Source organism: Lolium perenne, chromosome 7 (genome assembly GCF_019359855.2).
Source record: "Lolium perenne isolate Kyuss_39 chromosome 7, Kyuss_2.0, whole genome shotgun sequence".
NCBI lineage: Eukaryota > Viridiplantae > Streptophyta > Magnoliopsida > Poales > Poaceae > Lolium > Lolium perenne.
In genome coordinates this window covers 243,070,877-243,091,231 of record NC_067250.2, presented here as the reverse complement: position 1 = coordinate 243,091,231, position 20,355 = coordinate 243,070,877, and the positions used below count along the sequence as shown (strand labels likewise).

The 20,355-nt window shown below is 43.3% G+C and overlaps 1 protein-coding gene, 2 long non-coding RNA genes, 1 other non-coding gene and 1 pseudogene across 5 annotated transcripts; 2 read left to right on the top strand and 3 right to left on the bottom strand.

Moving 5' to 3' along the window:
• The first annotated feature begins 1,791 nt into the window (after positions 1 to 1,791).
• TRNAQ-CUG (transfer RNA glutamine (anticodon CUG)) lies at positions 1,792 to 1,863 on the top strand. The gene has a single exon. It is a non-coding gene; the product is annotated as a tRNA-Gln (tRNA).
• Positions 1,864 to 2,346: 483 nt separating this feature from the next.
• Positions 2,347 to 3,447, bottom strand: LOC127312227 (uncharacterized). The gene is made up of 2 exons (XM_051342731.2): positions 2,770 to 3,447; positions 2,347 to 2,671 (listed from the first exon to the last, which is right to left on the bottom strand). The coding sequence occupies exons 1-2, from the start codon at positions 3,064 to 3,066 to the stop codon at positions 2,651 to 2,653; spliced, it is 318 nt and encodes a 105-aa protein (XP_051198691.1). The 5' UTR covers positions 3,067 to 3,447; the 3' UTR covers positions 2,347 to 2,650.
• A 1,244-nt stretch (positions 3,448 to 4,691) lies between these two features.
• Positions 4,692 to 9,564, bottom strand: LOC127314133 (uncharacterized). Of its 2 annotated transcripts, none has more exons than XR_007859417.1 (4): positions 7,471 to 9,564; positions 6,009 to 6,433; positions 5,201 to 5,826; positions 4,692 to 5,112 (listed from the first exon to the last, which is right to left on the bottom strand). It is a non-coding gene; the product is annotated as an uncharacterized lncRNA (long non-coding RNA). The 2 variants fall into 2 exon arrangements; XR_011749288.1 differs by lacking the exon at positions 4,692 to 5,112 and having other exon boundaries at positions 5,630 to 5,826; positions 7,471 to 8,896; positions 9,375 to 9,564.
• Positions 9,565 to 10,454: 890 nt separating this feature from the next.
• On the bottom strand, positions 10,455 to 12,139 carry LOC127315550 (uncharacterized). Its single transcript, XR_011749502.1, has 3 exons — positions 11,486 to 12,139; positions 10,925 to 11,056; positions 10,455 to 10,515 (listed from the first exon to the last, which is right to left on the bottom strand). It is a non-coding gene; the product is annotated as an uncharacterized lncRNA (long non-coding RNA).
• A 4,109-nt stretch (positions 12,140 to 16,248) lies between these two features.
• LOC127314132 (protein MANNAN SYNTHESIS-RELATED 2-like) lies at positions 16,249 to 20,145 on the top strand (annotated as a pseudogene).
• Positions 20,146 to 20,355: the final 210 nt, after the last annotated feature.

Here is a 20,355-nt window from a genome sequence, read left to right as displayed (position 1 = left end):
CAGCTTAGCAGGTTAAAATGGTATAGCATTAACTATAGTAATAAATTTAAATATCTTAGGGAAGTCCAGGGTGTGGCACTGTCACCAAGCAAGCTGAGGCTGGCTATAGTGGTAAGTATCATGTACTGCATATGATACTTGTATATAATATTATCTTTATAGTGGGTAGTATCATGGAGTGGTATCATAGTCATGCTATATTTATTGTTTTTTACAATCTCAATGCAAATTTGTGTACAACATTTGTTTGGCATTTTTTTTCTCATGATATGCGCTATGATACGGTATCCACTTATGTTACTCTAATCTTCTCTCTCCTCCTTAATTATCTGCCACATCAGCATTTTTGTAGGATCAATGTGCATGATACTAGCTAAAATACTAGAACTATAGCTAGCCTGATGGCAACAACAGTTGAACGGACTTTTAGGTTAAGTGTCGGTCAAACTTATCTAGCTTGACTATTGACCAATTTAATGAGTATTTGATTTTGATCAAGTATAAAAGATGTAACTACCAGCAATTTTCATGAAGTATGGGCCACAATTATACAATGTTTTATTATTGTTACTGAATTTTTTTGTATGAACAGTATCGGTACAAAAAATTGCCTTGGGAGAGTGTCCATGTCTAAAACATAATGTATTTTGTGATGGAGTAGATCAGCCATCTGCAGTAACTTGTACATTCTTTCCTTCAGAGAGGAGCACGTCTCACACACACACACCATTCTTTGCAACATATGTCTATTGCAGGTTAGGAAACAGCTGTGATGAATACTCGCACAACCATTCATTGAAATTTTGATTCATGTTTTGGCCAAAAATGTAGAAAAATCAAAGCAAGTGTATTTTTGGTTCCTATCCCCTGAGCCTTATCCACACAAAGCCTCATCCTTTCCGTTGGGGCAAGTGTTTCGGTAATCTGCCGGTAGTACTGTTAAGTAACATAAACTGGGCCTTCCCAAATCTTTGCACATCACAATGGTGCTAATGATGATCATAAAAAAATAGGCCAATCATTTGCCAAATTCTACTAACCTAGTTTATCGCGTAATTCTGCCGTGGAGCATACTTATAAATATGAAGCAACTGAAACCGATTGCCACCATGCAAAACTAATCAGAACCTAACCACAGAAAAGCAAACACCCAATTTCAGATGAACAAGTCTCCTTTCTTGGGTCGAGTTGTAATGCGGGGTGTTTGTCCTTTTGTGGACATGTACATATAACCATCTTTCTATCTATCAATGCATCGAAACGCAAGTCTTTTGCGTTTTTGCGAAAAAGAATTGGAGTATTCATCACCTATTGTTGCCAGCCATGTCATTGCAATGCGGGTATACAATTGGTCATATCAACAGAACAAAAACAGCCATAAATAGATATATACTTTTAAAGTCTGTAAAGACACAGAGGAAACAAGAATATGGCGCTAGGGGAGCATAGCGCTACAATAGTTAAGCAAGAAGCTGCAGTATTCTCACCTGTGCATTCCGGCAAACAGTTGGTGGGCGCCTACCACCTAGCGGGCCTGGCTAGCGGCCGAAGCAACCTTCTCCCTCGATCTCGGCTCGCGCAGGCAACAATGGAGGGCCAGTGTATGTACGTAAGAATGTTTTCCGGTCGCCGGAGCTACCCTTGGACGGAGCCTGACTGCCTGAGGTCTTCCGCACGGCAACCGCTCCATCTTGTATGGGAGTAGTAAGCGGTAAATTGCCCGCAAATGGTTTATAGCGGCAACAAGTTCTTTTAGTATTTATTGTGACGGCAGAGAGTGTGGACATCAAAGGTCCCATGGTCTAGTGGTTAGGACACAAGACTCTGAATCTTGTAACCCGAGTTCAAGTCTCGGTGGGACCTCATTTTTGTTACATTTTATTTCTTTTTAGAATTTGCTGTACTTAAACTAAATACTTGGGAAGTTCGAATTCGTAATGCTATTTTTGGATTCAATTTTCTTTGAGATAGCTTTTGACCTTTCTTTGCTCACCTGAACCTGAAGTGTGTGGAGGCTACCGTTTGCGCACTCGCACTTCTTTTCCGCTCGATTCACCAGATGGAAACAATGCTTGGAATGTCAAGTGATGTCCCTTATCATTGTCTTTTGACTCAAAGTTTCCTTGAGATAAACTTTGAACTTATTTTGGTCTCTAGCTAAAGTTAGTGGAAGTACTGTTTGGGCACTCTGGCACCCATTTTCAGCTCAATTCTTCAGACGAAGATACTTTACACGTTGTCCATGATAAAGTCTGTCTTACTTTCCTCCTCCAAAATATGGAGGAATGCATATAACAATGCCAGCATAAAGAAGCACAACACGTTCTTTTTTTAGCGCAGTGGACAAAACAAATCAACAATATCGCTTGGAGCAAACAGTAGAGCTCTCAGAAAATACAGTAGTAATTACAGTGGGTACTTCTCACTCTCTCAGGATCATGACCAAACGCAAAGCAGTGTAAATCAACCACGTACTTACATACACGCCATCTTGCTATTATTTGGTCTTTGATCATCGTATACACACCTATGTCCATAGTAGCTACCTACAGGAGCAAACACATCTCTCAGCCATGGCAATACTGCTTCAGAAGCACAGCATCAGCACAGCAATTCTGTTTCAGATGGAGCATCCAAAGCGAATATCGCATCAGAAGCAGCAGCAGAGCATCTGTATCGGAATTCAGAACAGAAACAGGTAAATCACTGTCTCATTGCAAATTCGCCACACAGGCATGCACATAAGAAGGTTCGATCGTCGATGCTCACCTTCCTCCTCTTCCGCCACCGCCATCGCCGGTGCCGTCGCCGGGACGAGGATGCCTGCGCGTGCGCGAGGAGCAGGACCTCGGGCCGTAGCACCAGCGGCGACCAGAGGCCGCTGCGCTCGTAGTCGAAGTCGAACTCGCTGGTGTCCGCGAACTTGCCGAGAAGCTCGTCGGAGACATCCCTCGAGACCACCTGCACGACGAACCCGACGCCGCCGATGATCATAGGCGCGGATTCCTCGGAATCAGACGAGGCGCTCATGATCTCCGGGGACCGAGAAGATGGTGACGACGGCATTGTGGCGTGTAAGACACCAGCTAGGATGAATGGATCAAGCAGAGTGATGCATAAAGAAATTAACTAAGACGCGGCTGGTGTGGGCTGTCGTGGTTGCAGCATCGCCATGTTCGCAGGCAGGAAGAAACAATTTGCAGTGGATTGTGTGGAGGTTGGGGGGAGAGAATGACTTAGTTTGGACCCCCTCCATTTGATCGTGGCCACGACTAGTCCATCTCCCCCCTTTCTTTAATGGTGGCAGGCCCTCTTCCCTCACCTCTCGCAACAAGCACAGCTGATCTCCCCCTCTAGCGACCGACCACGGATCTCTCCATCATGTGGTGCTGCTTCTGCAGGTCTACATAGTCTTGGACAGTAACCTCGCGTCTATTTAGCCATTCATTCATGCATCCAGTCTCCAGCAGGATGCAAATTTCATTACAGCTTCGTGCAATGCCAAGCTTACTACAGCAAATCAGTCCTTCTCTGAACTTAGGAGCACTACTGTTTAGCCTTTATTGGCAACGTTGCTCCCCATGCTATATTGGCATGATTCACCGGCAGCGGCTTCAGAACGGAGCTTGATCCGGCTAGGCTGGGGCACGTTCACAGAAATGTAGCAATCAAGCTGAGCTTTTCCGTATAACTTCCGCGGGGATAGCTAGCAGGCAAGCCAAACGCCGCTGGGATCGCCTACCTACCATTAGAGCAACATTTCCCAAATCGATCTGCGCAGGTTGGTCCTTCAAGATTAACCAGGTCGATCCTTGGTGGGGCTCATTAGATCCAAGATCTAATCAGTTTGGGTGGGGAAGCAGCCTAGCGAGCTTCCAGCTAATTTCTGTGCAACTTTTCCAGCGGATGGAAGTAAAGAGGAGGCGGCATGGGGATCACTGATCACCATAGTTTTTTTTTTTTTTTTTTTGAACGGAGGCAAAAGCTTTGCCTCATCTATTAATTAAGAAGAAGTTGTTCGGTTTTTAGGAGAAAACCGAGCGAAAACCTACAACAACAGGGCCAAACCCATACCAACAGGACACCCACAAGAGAACAACATCAAAAGAAAGCAACCTCTAAATCAACTAGTACCGGCACCCAAGAGCACAACGTTGCAAAGAAGACCCACTAAAAGGACATGACAACCAAAAAGAGTCCAACAACTAATCATCCGGCTCTCTTCCTTCTTATGCTCCTGATAGATACTTTCTTGAGAGACTTCTCCACCCTCCCATAGTGATGTTGGCACTCTGTGAGGATGTGCCAAAGTTCAGTTAATTTAAGACATCCTTAATAAACTAGTAGTGCAACTTTTTGCCGAAAAGAAGATGGTGACTAGCGTTAATAAGATGCGTAATGCGTTGCCTAATCCTCAATCCGGCGTGGAATCTTCCTATGCACGAGCGACTGAGCTAGCGTACTTTTAGAGCATCTATGTAATCGGTTAGAGTAGTAAAAATCAGCCGAAACCGCACCTAACCGATCCCTTATATGGTTAGATGAGTAAAAATTATAAGAGTCGTCGGTCCCCAAACTAGCCCAACTCTCTAATATACTAGATTTAGATGTGTGTCTTGACGCACGATCCCGTGAAGCTCATGCCAATATTTATTTCTGAATAACGGTGATAAAATAGTGAGGATTGTAAGTTTCATGATGCACATAGAACAACTACTATTCCAACTTATCAGTTAGTACATAAAAGAATTTACAGCTCTTGTGAGTTTTCAGGACCCACACATATCATATATAGCCTACCAATTAGATAGCACTAAGCTAGAAAACTAAGCCACAACAATGAACCGATGGTCCATAAGAATGAGAAAATTCTAGAAAGACCATTGTATTTCTTACACTCAAACCCAGAATAACATGATGTTAGAAGAAGGCTCTATAACAAAATCATATGGAAACCTGAAGGGAACATGTCCGATCACATTAAGCCACAACTGCTAAGGTCTGCCATCGAATCTCCCATGTCTCCCTTTCACACCAATATCAGGGTCCATCTCATTCGGAATGTTCACCTCGAGGTCGAAACGGTTGCTTGATCACTCGCTATTTATACAACTGCAAACAAACACTTTCACATTTCCAGAAGTAGTACCATTTTATTCTAAGGATAAAACCGACTTCACAAAATGCCAGTAGTCCAAACCTTGGTTAAAATCAAGATGGTTCTTGGACTCGGTAGCGGAGCTTGCCAGAAAACCTGGGCGGGCCATTAGGCTTAAGGAGAGTAATATGGGTTGTTATTGGGCTAAATTTACCAATATGTATGAAGAAAATCTCCAAAGTTGGGCGGGCCATAGCCCGGTTTTATTTCAACTAAGCTCCGCCACTGTGACTGGATGTAGAAATCAAAATTTGGAACAGTTCACGACCAAAGGGCAAGAGAAAAAAGGTATACTGCCAAAACAAACCATGCATGTCTCATTTATTTATTGATAGTTTGAGTACAGCAAGAGATACCTATTGGTAGCTAATATCTCAAACAGAGCAATGTATGTACTCCCCATATCATGGAAAAAAAGTGATTAGCAGATTCGAAAAAATCCTTAAAAAATTGTGTTATCGCGATTAGAAAAGGAGGAAATATGTTGATTTTGTGTTTGTTGGCTTAAGTGTACAGGAAACGAACAATTGGTTATCCACCATAAAACATCGTTATTGAAAATACTTAGCAAATAGTGTTGGAAGAGTTAATAGAGATATGAGGCTCAAACTCCCCATAGCCGACGAACAAACAAAAGAATGTAGCGACGTCATGCAGCAGCAACGCCCCTAAAAAGAACGAAATCTTGTAACACAGATATATATGAGGCCATGGAAAATAAACTATCCATAAACATAAAAAGAATCATGAATATGAGACTACTGGCAGATACTTTATATATTAGGCAATAAAGGAAATTATGACATTACTAACTCATCAGAACAATATAAAAGGTGCTTGAAGGCCTCACCTCATATCGATCAAGCAGAGGGATGTGGAGCACACCTCGGAGAAAAGAAAACCAGCAATGAACCTGCAAAAAGCACGCCTTAAAAATCTGAACTTGATAATTATAATGCATCAAAAGGTCTAGATAAGCATCTTTCACTCGCTGATATTGATCAGCTAAAACACAAGATAAGCAATTATTCCAGAACATGTTTTAAACTCATATCGTTTTGGGAGCTTCCCACCGCTTTGCTCAATGAACTGGCTGAGGTACATGTACATCACACCATCGCATGAGCATCCTAAGCAAAAAAATTGAGTGCGCAAGGAGGTCACCATTTAAGCGAAGTAGGTAAAATCAACCTTCACAATGATTGGAATGGATGTTTTCGGGAGCTTCCCACCACTTTGCTCAACGAACTGTCCGACATTGTCATGAATCATCATCTAAAACATTAGTAAGTAATTAACATTATTGCTTACAACAAACAAATCTACTATCAAGGGATATATTCTAGTCTATGGTATCAAATGTAGATTATGAGAAGTGGTTTCGAAATTGTATAAACAAAGATACTAATATATTATTGCAGATGCACTTTTAGTCAAACTAAGAAGAGCTTTCTAATTTTCAAGTGGCGTTGAAAAATAAAACTCAAGCAAAGAAAGCTCCATCATGTATGTAAGAGGGTATGACATATATACTACATGATTAATTGCTTATTGTCCAAGAAAATTTCATTTTTGATGAGAAGTTTTCACTGAATTTCTCAATATTGCAGGTGGTTTTCAGATACCTTTTCCTTTATCATTACAGGTGCTTAATGCAAGAGTTTAATTGCTTAATGTTCTGAATTTGTGTAATGGTTCTAAATATTACTTTTTCACTAAATTCTATATGATTAGTAAACGAATCTTATTTCAAACACAAAAGGTGGGAGGCAAATAAAATACTCGTACCAATTGTCCAATATACACGATTTCTAGCCAGGATGAAGCACCATAAACTCAAGCCATGGGAAAGTTAGAGAATATCTAGGGTCATCTATTAGTGCACTGTGGTATAAAACTTGTGCATTACTGCTAACTGCCACCGCATGCCTACGATATCAAATGTCGCAGAATTATTTGTCCTAAAGACACTTCGCTTAACTGTAAGAGCTCCTCACAAATTCGTACTGAGAATTGGAAAAACAGAACGAAACAGGTCACAGTAGGAGGAGTGCTGCTGCAAGAGTAGTTTGTACTGCATATTGCAAGGGCCAGCAAACTCTACACTTCAATCCCAGGTGGAGTACACAAACTGAGAATGCAGGACATTCTATGAAAGCAGTCAAGCACTGAGTAGAAATTGCAGAAGCACTCCAATGATAAACCGAAATATAAACCAGGCAAACATTATTGATTAAATCATCATGCTTTGCACGGAGATAATAAGTGACAGTATGTGCATGTGAAATAAAAGAAAGATGTTAAGCAATCACCTGAGCAATAATATTATTCATATATTCACTGCAATCTGCTTCTCCTTAACCCAACATAGGCTTAAGTTTAAGAACTTGGATGTGCAAGGACGGATCTGAATACCATCAACATCATAATCCGTAGCATAAGAATTGCTCGAGACATCTGTTAGTATTCAAACCAAACCTCATTTACAGTTCTGCAATTGACATATCTCGTATAAGTTAAGTGGAAAAATTAGTATCTCAGATAATGTATGTTTTATGACCTATAAATCATTCTAGTTAAATTCTAAAAATCAAAGAGACGATTTACTTTATAGTGATCTTGAGGGGATACCCATGATTTTATCAGAAAAAAGGACGATTTTGGCAAACAGTGACGATTCTAGCAAAACAACGATTATTCTGGCGAAAACAACAATGGTTTTGGCAATATGAATACCAAGTTGCAAATTCCTAGGGCCGACGCTCAGTACATAGATTTAAGTTGAATACTGCACCATAGGACTCCTGTTTAATTCAGTGACCATGCTAAACTCTACATACGGGTTAATTAAATATAGCCACAATAAGCCAAACTCATATACACATATACAGGAAATAGTGGATTTCATACTGCAAAACTGACTGGCATTGGATGCTTTTTCTACATCACGAAACATGTTTATGATGAATGAACTGGTACCATGATAAATGGGATGCAATGAGAGAATGATAATCCAATCTCAAATTTATGGTTATGTGATATATTCTTCCTTGGCTTGTCTACTGCGGCACTTCTCTATTAATCGTGAAATTCAATTGAATATTCATCAGCCCGAATCAATTCATATCTTACCTCGCACATGAACATGCCCTCTTTATGAGACCATGCACCTTTGTTGCCATCTGTGTTCAAGTAATTACTCTTTGCAGCAAACCAATATCTTTTTTATCTCTATAAATAAGGTGCACTCTGCTCACAATATAAAGTCAGCACTGCTGACTTCTCTCAAGAACACTGGAATATGATAAAAAGCTCAAAACTAGAATAATTACTCAAAATGGAGTAAAACTCCCTATTCATTAAAAAAACAATACAGTTACAGTCCACACATATCAGAGAATGCTTAACCCTTAGATCTATGGGTAATAAGTAATCATGTAAGTGAAGAAGGGAAAGAAGTGTAAGAATATTAATTGGAAAATACGAAGAGCATTTACCTGGGATTTGCGGCGTCTCTGGAGTGAAGAGTTGAATAGTCAATATATGATCAGCAGTGAATGTAAGGATAATCTGTGATATCCATAATATCCCAGAATCAAATCGTACCCAAATCTAGCTACAAAAACTCCTTTAATATACCCTGCTTTCCTCTCTGCTATGAATCACACCACTTTAAGAATCTTTGGTATTGCACCTAAATGACTCCACCCCGAGGGAAGTAAAGGTCACATTATGTTCCTGGACAAGGTACCCCAAACAATTAATGGCATCTATCACTTGATCATATTTCATTGTCTAAAGATGTAAATAACAAACAACCAGATTACCACTACAGATAAGGCATCGGTATGGATGTGCCTAAACTGGAAAACCACAAAAACAGAGGTGAAGAAATGCAGCAAAACCCGATTTGGTACGGCTATGCCTAAACCAAAACATGACCTAATCCTGCACTGGTATTAACGAAGGCAGAAATAGAAGGCTTGAAACATATGTAGGAAATGCAAAATTAAAATATAATTCAGTTGCAGTGTAAATAGATATGTAAGACCACATTTTATCATTTGCTTGCTCTTTTTGGTGTACCAAGAAACATAATAATGTAGCCCAGGGCTAGACTCCAATTCCTTGCAAGCTGTTTCAAATGTATTTCTGAGGTTATCCGGCATCAAACTCCCTGTTTCACATGATGCATACATGTAGTTCAACAACTTACTTGTGCGTGCCTATCGGCCAACCGAAATACATGCAGTAAGAAAGATATTCTGAATGTCTGAATATTGGCCACACAATTATTTACAGGTTATGGTAGCTTTGATGCATGAATCTCTTTTTTGTATCTTGATCGAGTTCGATACGGTCGAAGCATGCGCAGGAAGAACATATCAACCTTCTGAAATGGCGAGTTGTGTCCATGCATGTCATTGTGAACGGTAGGAGTGGTGAGTCGAAATCACAAAATTCAAATTAAGGCCCAACAAAGTTCAAGGATAACTGATCTATATGTAGTAGTTAGTTACCTTAAAGCAACCACGTCCACTAATTCAATGTTAGCCTGCACAGGACATCACAATAACAATACATTTAGAATTAATCCTCAGGAGGAAGCTGCACGGAATGGGCATCCCCAGTGCTCGATTTCTTAGCCAGATTTCCTCCTTGACATCCCTGATAGCCCCCCGTATATATTTCTTTAAGCCTGCAAAAAAACAGTGGCTTGAGTAATAGCGACATGCATCATGCATGGAAGATACCTATCTCACACGTTCAAAGAGCCATTCTAAAGTAATGTGGCACCAACATATCTACACCAGAAACAGGACGCCATCACATATGTGACAGGAAAAGAGAGATGGCAAGCATGAGAGGGACCAGAATACGAAAGAAAGGGTGAAACTCACAAACCTGACCAAAAGGCTTGATTGCTATCACGAATGCCTCATCTACCATGTTTGCCAAAAAAAAACACCTGCAGAAAGAATCAAGGAAACACCACATGAAACAAATAAGAAGGAAGGCCGCCATCAAAAGAACGAGAAGGTTGGCATTACACTACAAAAAGATAATCTAGAAAGTCTACATTAACTTGTTTTCATCATTTAACTTTCATTAGCATGGCATATACATACAATCAAAATAACAAATGTAGAGGCATGTCAAAATGTATCGGCATCGAAGAGAAGATCAAATGGATTTAGTGACACTTGATAACCCGAGGTCCAATGGCTGTAAATCAAATATAGCGTGAAAGAAAAAAATCACATCAGATAGATGGAGGAAAAACAATGAAACCATACGTACTGCATTTTCTTGGTGCATTTCCACCACCGGTACAAACATAATAAATCTGCACAAGCCTACAGAAAAGCCAGAATTTGTTATTCAAGAAGAACACTGAAACAACATACATCATCTGATATATACTACTTCTTGAACATAGTTTTTACATAGAAGAACATAATTTATCTACATAAACTATTGGTACAATCAGAGACACCAAAATCTGCTGTTATACAGAATGGTCTAGAAAATGCACCAACTGAAGAGAATTTTAGGTGTAAAAAGCGCAGCAGATTAAGTCTTTCTACTCAAAATCTAATATGAGTGCCTTATCTTATGTCATCCTATTTAGTAAAATAGTACGCGAGTCTGAAAAATGCAACAACAGAAATATCATATATTTATATATTCAACCTTCTGACCTTAGAATACATGGATCCTTGCAAATTAGGTAATTAGAGAGAGAGAGAGAGAGAGAGAGATTACCATAGCCACAGAAAGAAAAGGGTCGATAGCAAACAGAAATATCGGACGACCGACGGTGCCAAACCACTAACCCTACAGCGAAACAATCTCGTCTCCGATCTCCAGTACACCTCGTGCTTAGTTCTGAGTATGCTGCAAAAGTAAGTACCACTAATTTTAGATCTTCTAATTGAATGAATATCATGACAACAAATTAATGGTAAAGCTAATATTACGAAATATAGTTCTAGGAAAACATTTCTCTGCAACAACTTCCACAAAACGATCTTTCCATAAGTAAAAACATTGAGTGTGAACTACAAATTTTAGGAATTGTCTACCAAATCACCAATGGATGTAAGCATCTATAAGAAAAAAGAAAAGCTCGCAGCTCAACCTCTTCATATCAATATCAAACGACATTTACTGCACATAGATTAAGGAACATTCAAATCACATATTAGGTTTGGTTCTTCCCTGAATCAACTAAAAAATCAAATGGGAAAACAAGAAAAAGCTATAGATGTGAAAGCTTTGCTGTACACAACACATATGCAGGGTTGAGTGGGAGGAGGATCTCACCGGAGGTACTCTGTAATGGCAAGTTCAGTGGAGGGGCGGCCTTGGCATCAGAGGCAATAGTATCACCGTTCTGCTTGCCGGCCGGCCGGAGTGAGCCTCTCTGTTCTAGATCCCGGTGCAGCAGTCGTGCGACCTTGGCGATGAGGAGAGAAAAAGGGCCCTGCTCGACTTCCTCTCCCCTTTGGCTGTGGAGGAACAGAACGGGGATGGCAGCAACTCGACGTCTTCTACTCTCTTGCTCGGTGAGAGAGCAGGCCAGGCTAAATCGCCGGAGGCAGCGACGGACGGGAAATCGATGGAGACGGGGCATGGCTCCTTCTGCTCTGGCCAAGGGAAGGGAGGGGTGGAGGAGATGGAGCCTGGCCGGCGGCCGGGCGAACTCCCATGGCCCAACACCTCCGCCGCCGCGCCACCATACACCACCACGCGGAGCGGCAGGAACGCCGTCACGCGCCGACGCGGGCTGAGTAGTAGGAGGAGAGAGCTGGGGACGAGGAGCCGCGGAGCTCCGCGAGCTCAGCCAGGAGAAGGAGCAGCGGCGGCTCGGCCAGGAGATGGCTGTGGGGGAGGAGAAGGGAAGTGGGCAGGAAGGGGATTGGACGCGGGGAGACGATGTGGGGATTGGAGGAGGGGAGAGACGCGGGGATTGGGGGAGACAGGGGCTGGCCGCTAGGGTTTTCTTCGGGCTGGGGCACCTTATATACCACACGGTAATAAATGAATGGCCAAGATCGATTTTGAGAAGAGATCCAACGGTCAGTAACTCAAAGCGCTGTGAGACCCCCTATGGGGGGCATCATTTATACCTTTAGATACTCGACCAATCTCCTGCCCGCGGCGACACCTTCCAGCCCTCGTGTCGGCGCCGATGACCCCGACTCCAGCCGGAATCGAACCTAGGCTCCCTTCCGCAACCCGCTAGGCCATACGCTACTGGAATAATCCGCCGTGCCCAAGGTTTTGTCAAGAAAAAGGTTGGCGAAAAAAAGCGCAGTAAAAGGCAATGCCTTGACAACAAACACCGGCGGCAAGGGCGTGGCTAAGGCCGCCTCGGCTTGTCGCCCTCCCTTGTTCCGGCTGGCGCTCGGCGGGAGAGGAAGCCGACGATAGCGATGAAGATGCGCACCAAGGCAGAGGAGAACAAAATGGAGAGGAAGGCAGCTGCGACACCCAAGGTTACTCCCAGTCCAATGGCTCATACAATGTCTTTGCCCACACCTGCGCGTAGTGATCGATGGAAGGTCGAAGGGGTAACAAAAAATATCCTTTTGTTTGGCCACCGATGCATTTATTGTGCTTTGCCCGCATTTGTTGGGCACCGCTAAGTTCTGTTGGCCACCGATGTGCATGTCGCCAATGCATTTGTTGGCCACCGGTGTGCGTCTCCGATGCATTTTGTTGGCAGTTGGTGCTCTTGTTGATTTTTTCGATTGTAGGAAGGTTGAGTTGGAGGTAGTTGACTTCATGACTCAGTTGGACTCGTCTCACGCGCTTGGCCTCGATGATCTCCAATTTGCCTTTGATGACAAAGAGGAGGTGGCCGATGAAGATGATGCGGCCGAAGAAGAAGAGGTTGTGGTTGCCGATGAGGAAGAAGAGGTTGCTGAGGAACACACACAAGGGAGCGTGAAAAGGTCTGATACGCGTACAACACGCGACCGTTGGGAACCCCAAGAGGAAGGTGTGATGCGTACAGCGGCAAGTTTTCCCTCGGTATGAAACCAAGGTTTATCGAACCAGTAGGAGCCAAGAAGCACGTTGAAGGTTGATGGCGGCGAGATGTAGTGCGGCGCAACACCAGGGATTCTGGCGCCAACGTGGAACCTGCACAACACAACCAAAGTACTTTGCCCCAACGAAACAGTGAGGTTGTCAATCTCACCGGCTTGCTGTAACAAAGGATTAGATGTATAGTGTGGAAGATGATTGTTTGCAGAGAACAGTAGAACAAGTATTGCAGTAGATTGTATTTCAGATGTAAAGAATGGACCGGGGTCCACAGTTCACTAGAGGTGTCTCTCCCATAAGATAAATAGCATGTTGGGAGTTGGGCAATTGACAAATAGAGAGGGCATGACCATGCACATACATGATATGATGAGTATTGTGAGATTTAATTGGGCATTACGACAAAGTACATAGACCGCTATCCAGCATGCATCTATGCCTAAAAAGTCCACCTTCAGGTTATCATCCGAACCCCTTCCAGTATTAAGTTGAAAACAACAGACAATTGCATTAAGTATGGTGCGTAATGTAATCAATAACTACATCCTCGGACATAACATCAATGTTTTATCCCTAGTGGCAACAGCACATCCATAATCTTAGAGGTTTCTCTCACTCCCCCAGATTCACGGAGACATGAACCCACTATCGAGCATAAATACTCCCTCTTGGAGTTACTAGCAAAAACTTGGCCAGAGCCCCTACTAATAACGGAGAGCATGCAAGATCATAAACAACACATAGACATAAATTGATAATCAACATAACATAGTATTCTCTATTCATCGGATCCCAACAAACACAACATATAGCATTACAGATAGATGATCTTGATCATGTTCGGCAGCTCACAAGATCCGACAATGAAGCACATAAGGAGAAGACAACCATCTAGCTACTGCTATGGACCCATAGTCCAGGGGTAGACTACTCACTCATCACTCCGGAGGCGACCATGGCGGTGTAGAGTCCTCCGGGAGATGAATCCCCTCTCCGGCAGGGTGCCGGAGGCGATCTCCTGAATCCCCCGAGATGGGATTGGCGGCGGCGGCGTCTCTGGAAGGCTTTCCGTATCGTGGCTCTCGGTACTGGGGGTTTCGCGACGAAGGCTATTTGTAGGCGGAAGGGCAGGTCAAGGGGCGTCACGAGGGGCCCACATGATAGGTCGGCGCGGCCAAGGGCTGGGCCGCGCCGCCCTATCATCTGGCCGCCTCGTGGCCCCACTTCGTTAGCTCTCCGGTCTTCTGGAAGCTTCGTGTGAAAATAGGCCCCTGGGTGTTGATTTCGTCCAATTCCGAGAATATTTCCTTACTAGGATTTCTGAAACCTAAAACAGCAGAAAACAAAGAATCGGCTCTTCGGCATCTCGTTAATAGGTTAGTTCCAGAAAATGCATAAATATGACATAAAGTATGCATAAAACATGTAGATATCATCAATAATGTGGCATGGAACATAAGAAATTATCGATACGTCGGAGACGTATCAACATCCCCAAGCTTAGTTTCTGCTCGTCCCGAGCAGGTAAACGATAACAAAGATAATTTCTGGAGTGACATGCCATCATAACCTTAATCATACTATTGTAAGCATATGTAATGAATGCAGCGATCAAAACAATGTAAATGACATGAGTAAACAAATGAATCATATAGCAAAGACTTTTCATGAATAGTACTTCAAGACAAGCATTAATAAGTCTTGCATAAAAGTTAACTCATAAAGCAATAATTCAAAGTAGAGGTATTGAAGCAACACAAAGGAAGATGAAGTTTCAGCGGTTGCTTTCAACTTATAACATGTATATCTCATGGATATTGTCAATGTAAAGTAATATAACAAGTGCAATATGCAAGTATGTAGGAATCAATGCACAGTTCACACAAGTGTTTGCTTCTTAAGGTGGAGAGAAATAGGTGAACTGACTCAACATAAAAGTAAAAGAAAGGTCCTTCAAAGAGGAAAGCATCGATTGCTATATTTGTGCTAGAGCTTTGATTTTGAAAACAAGAAACAATTTTGTCAACGGTAGTAATAAAGCATATGTGTTATGTAAATTATATCTTACAAGTTGCAAGCCTCATGCATAGTATACTAATAGTGCCCGCACCTTGTCCTAATTAGTTTGGATTACCGGGATTATCGCAATGCACATGTTTTAACCAAGTGTCATAAAGGGGTACCGACCATGCAGCTGAAGTTTCTGTCCAGTCGACCGATCATCAGCTGACTGTTGACTCGCACGCAGAGGCTGATGAGGAGCCGAAGGAAGCCACTGTACGAGACCCTGCTCAAGGTGAAGGAGGAGCTGATGCTGCTGGGGTTCATCTCCCTGCTGCTCAACGTGCTGCAGGGCCCCATGGGGAGGTGGTGCGTGAACCCAGACATCATGCGCCACCTGCTGCCCTGCAAACCGCCGCCGCGCGCATCGCGCGACACCGAGCACCTCGGCGACGCCGTGTTCGCCGGCGCGATAGGCGGGGCGAGGAGGCTCCTGGCTGGAGGAGACGACTCTGAAGACTACTGCATGGAAAAGGTATTATCAGTACAGCTTAACTGGCACCGAACGTGCTTGACTTCGTCTTTGCTGCAACCTTTTCTTTTCTTCTCTATATTTCAATTTCCATCTTTTGATCCTTTCAACCGTACGTATTCTCATTTGGCAATCATCAGGGCAAAGTCTCATTGCTTTCAGCTGAAGCTATTCACGACCTCTTCAGATAACACTGAAGCTCTACTTGCGAATAACTTGCCAATTTGATTTAAATAATGAATCATGTTTTTAACATGGATAAACAGTGAGAAGTTTCTTACTATATCTCTACTATCTGGCCCAACAAGGCTACATTCTTTCTGCAACTCAAAATTATGAATAGTATGTTCTCTAAAATCTATAATAATGAATACTCCGGATTCTACAAAACCATTGTACTTCTTTTATTTCAGAAATTATGATGGTTGTTATTTTGGAGAAATATGCTGATGATTGCAACTTTGAAGAAAAATGCTGAAGATTGTTGTCATCACAATTCTGACCTAATGATATAAATTTCATGAACAGGAACTTCCAAGACATGTATGATGCAGAGAAATTCAAGAGGAGCTTGGATGGTGTTGTCAAAGTAGTAGATAAACTTCCTAATGAATGGAGTTCTAAGAAGCCAGCAGTTATTAGAGTACCAAACCGGGTGACAGAACACTTCATCCTGGAAACCATTCAGCCCATCTTCCAAACAAATAGCTACCTACGACTTGCAATTATTTTCTCTTCAGTAAGCTTGAAACCAAAAGGGACGAATAATAAGGACTTGGATTCAACGGCTTGCCATGCCATGTTCAGTGGCCTCAAACTGAAGCCGGAATATTCGGAAGTGGCTGAACAAATGTTGGGCAGGCTTAAGCAAGAAATCAGATGAGAAGGTGTTAGCAGTCGATCTGCGAACTGACTTGCTAGAGAAGAAGGTCTGTAAAACAAGCGGGGGTGCGAGAAGGAAAGGCTGTTATAATCCTCATGAGGTTTTGAATTTCCTGAAGAAGGTTGGCTTCTCTGCTAATACAACCATCTACCTGACAGAGACATGGTGGCACAAAGGCCTGAATACTCTCAAGGAAGCTTTTCCAAACACTTATACCAAGGCAAGTAGACCAATCTACTATTTAATTAGTGTGCATCATATTCTGTTTTCTCCTAACTAATTCTCCAGCTGCGATGATATATTAGCTGACACTAGCACAAAACCCGTGCGTTGCTACGGTGCCACATGAAATCAAAAGGCATACATTTGTCTAAACACTTATGCCGAGCGTGGAGCATTGATTTTCAATAAAATAAAATAAACCATATTTATGTTCATAGATAACCAGTTAGATGATATGGCAATTTTAGTATTCTAAGTTACAAAGTAATCATGCTTGAAGAATTGTAAGAGAAAGAAAAGAGACATTAAGCTTGGAAAAGGTTCCCTTTCGTCGTCTCTGGGCGATATATCATTGCTGAACTCTGGTCATTGAATCAAATTAATCTTAATGATTAACTAATTATTTCTCTTCTTTTAGCCATATTTTTTTATTAATGAAAAAACTCTTGCAATACAATATTAGCTAGGAAATATACATGTGTTAGTTTAGTAGAGTGCTCTAATCTAGAATCTCGTGATCGATCAGCAATTATTTTCACAATAATTATTAGCCGAAACATTCCACAAGACCATGGTTTCACTACTGGCTTACGTGGAGTAGCTTGAATCATGCAGTTATGCCTCAAGTTAGTATCTCTGCCATACTTGTTTTGTGTTAGGCGATCGTTGGTGGTGGGTCTGGCTTCCGTGTACTGCGCGCGCAAGGACCTTCTGGTAGGCGTAGCTGTTGAACATTCACTTGGCCCTTGGTACACTGCATGGCGGGAGGGATGAGGCTCTCTCCATCGCAGCAGTATCGTCGCCATAGCCCATAGAGCAAGGTGGCAGGAAGGAAAGGCTAGCGACGTCGTTCTTCTTATCTGGAACCGACTCCTCGCAGCTTAACGCTGGCGCCAACTTCATCGGTGTCGATATATTCTTGTCGCGATATATACAGTAGCGGCGACTTGACGAATCAGTGTTGCCTAGCGCGGATTGAATTTATCTATCTGTGTAACTCCAGCTGGGCTGCCTGAGCCCTGACACCTATGCCTGGATCTTTTTGGTTGATTGTGCTGCTAGCTTGGCCGAGCTCCGAAAAAAGCGCGTACAGGTACGTCCGCCAACCAGCGCCGCGGTAGCATCGTACAAGCCAAGGCCGTTCATCGCCTTCTGGTTACGCCCTCTGATTGTCAATCGTTTCCTCCGTGCACGGACGGCGATGTCGGTGAGTTTGTTTTCATCGATCAGGTGGGTTTGTCTCCTATTTGTAAAGAAAAATCTAAGATCGATCTGAGTCCATGTCGGGCACGTTCGCATGCAAATCGTGTGTGACACGTAAAATGTAGGAAGACCTGATCTCTTGCAAGCCCACACCCACGGATGGATTTGTATATGTACTCTATACTCTATTTCCAAAGTGGTCAGTTCAAGTAAGACACGGCAGAACGACAACTCTCAATCGGACCGGCCCACATCGTGGTGTATTTATGTTTCGTCACGAAACACGGACGACGGGGTCGTTCAAAACTCTTTTACATAGGCTGGACAAAACGGCGCGGACGGACACAGACGTGATTTCACTGTGTACCAAACCAAACCAAAAAAAAAACGGAAACTTCGCTTTTATTATCGGATGTCCCCGAAGGGACAACTTCGCTTTTATTAGGTAGACACCTGGACAGAGATATTGGGCCTAGAAGACGTCGGGTCTAGAGAAAAAAAAACTTCGGCCCGTTTGTGACATCAGGCAGTCACCTATTGCAATTTAATACTCCCTCTGATCCTAAAAAAATGTCGGACGTACGATTTTACGGAAACACCCTCCATTTTCTTATCTTATCAACCCGCACTCCCGTAACGCAAGGGCGTGGTGTGAATGCGCTGCTTTGCATGCTGCGCGCATGTGCTGCTTTGCATAGCACGGACAGGTCGCATGCATGTGTAGCTAAATGAATTGATCCAATTAGAAGGAGTTAATCATAAAACGTAATTAGACTATGGTTTCGGACACTTTTTTAGGATCGGAGGGAGTAGTAAAGATAAGAGCTAGCACAAAACAACGCCTGTCTTGACAATCTCCCGATGTTTGCGATGGGCCTTTTCCTTCTCCAAGACGGCATCCATGCTAAATTTGACTCGCTGAGGTCCAAATTCTTTTGGGAGGGCTCCGGACCGAAGCGCAAATACCATCTGGTAAACTGGCCGACCGTGTGCAGACCAAAATCCATGGGGGGTTTGGGATTGCTTAATACAAAGAACATGAATACGGCTCTCCTCCTTAAATGGATTTGGAGATTGTATCAGGACGAGGATACCATCTGGGCGCAAATCCTGCGTGCCAAATACCATGATGCGTCGAGCATCCTTACAGGATCGGAACAAGGGGGTTCCCAGTTCTGGAAGGCCTTGCACAAGATCAAGCAGTTCTTTAGCATGGGTGCTAGATTTTCGGTTGGTGACGGGTGTCGGACCAGATTCTGGCTAGATTGGTGGTGCGGAGAGGCAACTCTCAAGGAGAGGTTCCCTCTCATCTTCGCCATCTGCGATTGCTCGGAGGCAACGGTGGCTCAGGTTCTCTCGGGAACAGTAATACAGATTAGACTGCGACGCTCGTTAGATCCGGTTGGTAGAGCTCAGTGGCTGCAGCTGTGTGCAGAGGTGGGAGCGTTTCAGCTCTCACAAGACAGGGACAAGGTCAGTTGGGCCTTGGATGCGACAGGGAGGTTCTCGGTGAGCTCCATGTATGAAAAACTATCGCATGGGGCGACGGTGGCTCATGCTACGGATGTGTGGAAAGCGGCGGTGCCTCTCAAAATAAAGATTTTTGCCTGGCAATTAGCCCTGGATAAATTACCGTCTAACCGCCAAATTGCCACGAGACAGGGACCTTCTGATGGATCGTGTGCGCTGTGCGGAGCCCCAGAAGATGCGGCCCATATCTTCTTTACCTGCTCCTTGGCTCTGTTTGCCTGGAGTGTTCTTCGTCAGTTGCTTGGGTGCGCTTGGAGACCAGCTAGTTTTGCACAGTTTCATCACATCTTGTCGAGTTTGGCAGGCCTGCCGCGTAGAATGTTATGGCTGCTGTTTCTCGCGCAATCGTGGGCGTTATGGCTTACTCGCAACATAATGTCTATCGAAAAGAAAATCCCTAATCATCCATCTGACATTATCTTTAAAACCATGCTTTTCTTGCAGCTGTGGAGTATAAACTCCAAGAGGAGGGATCAGGAGGGTCTGTGCTGGATGATCAATGAGCTGCGGGAGCTCTACTCTGCCTCGAGAGCAAGCAACGGAAACCGGCAACAAATTTGACAGCATCTTCCTAACTTGAAGGGGTCACGTTCGTGGAGCGATGCTGTTTTTAGGGAGGCAGGGGCCTTCTCGATGTTTTTCTCTGTGCTCATTTATTCGCGTCAAAGCTGGGGTGCGTTGTATCCCTGGTATCTATCCTCGTTGTGTCGTCTAGGACCTTTTTGTTTATGTGCTCTGTGTCGGGCTAAGCTGTATGCCGCAGCGGTTGTA

What these genes read in the sequence shown, in the direction of transcription:
- LOC127312227 (XM_051342731.2), bottom strand. Translation starts at nt 3,066, where the DNA reads ATGCCGTCGTCACCATCTTCTCGGTCCCCGGAGATCATGAGCGCCTCG. An exon ending in GGTGGCGGAAGAGGAGGAAG is followed by an intron (nt 2,672 to 2,769) that starts GTGAGCATCGAC and finishes ATTCCGATACAG; the next exon opens with ATGCTCTGCTGCTGCTTCTG.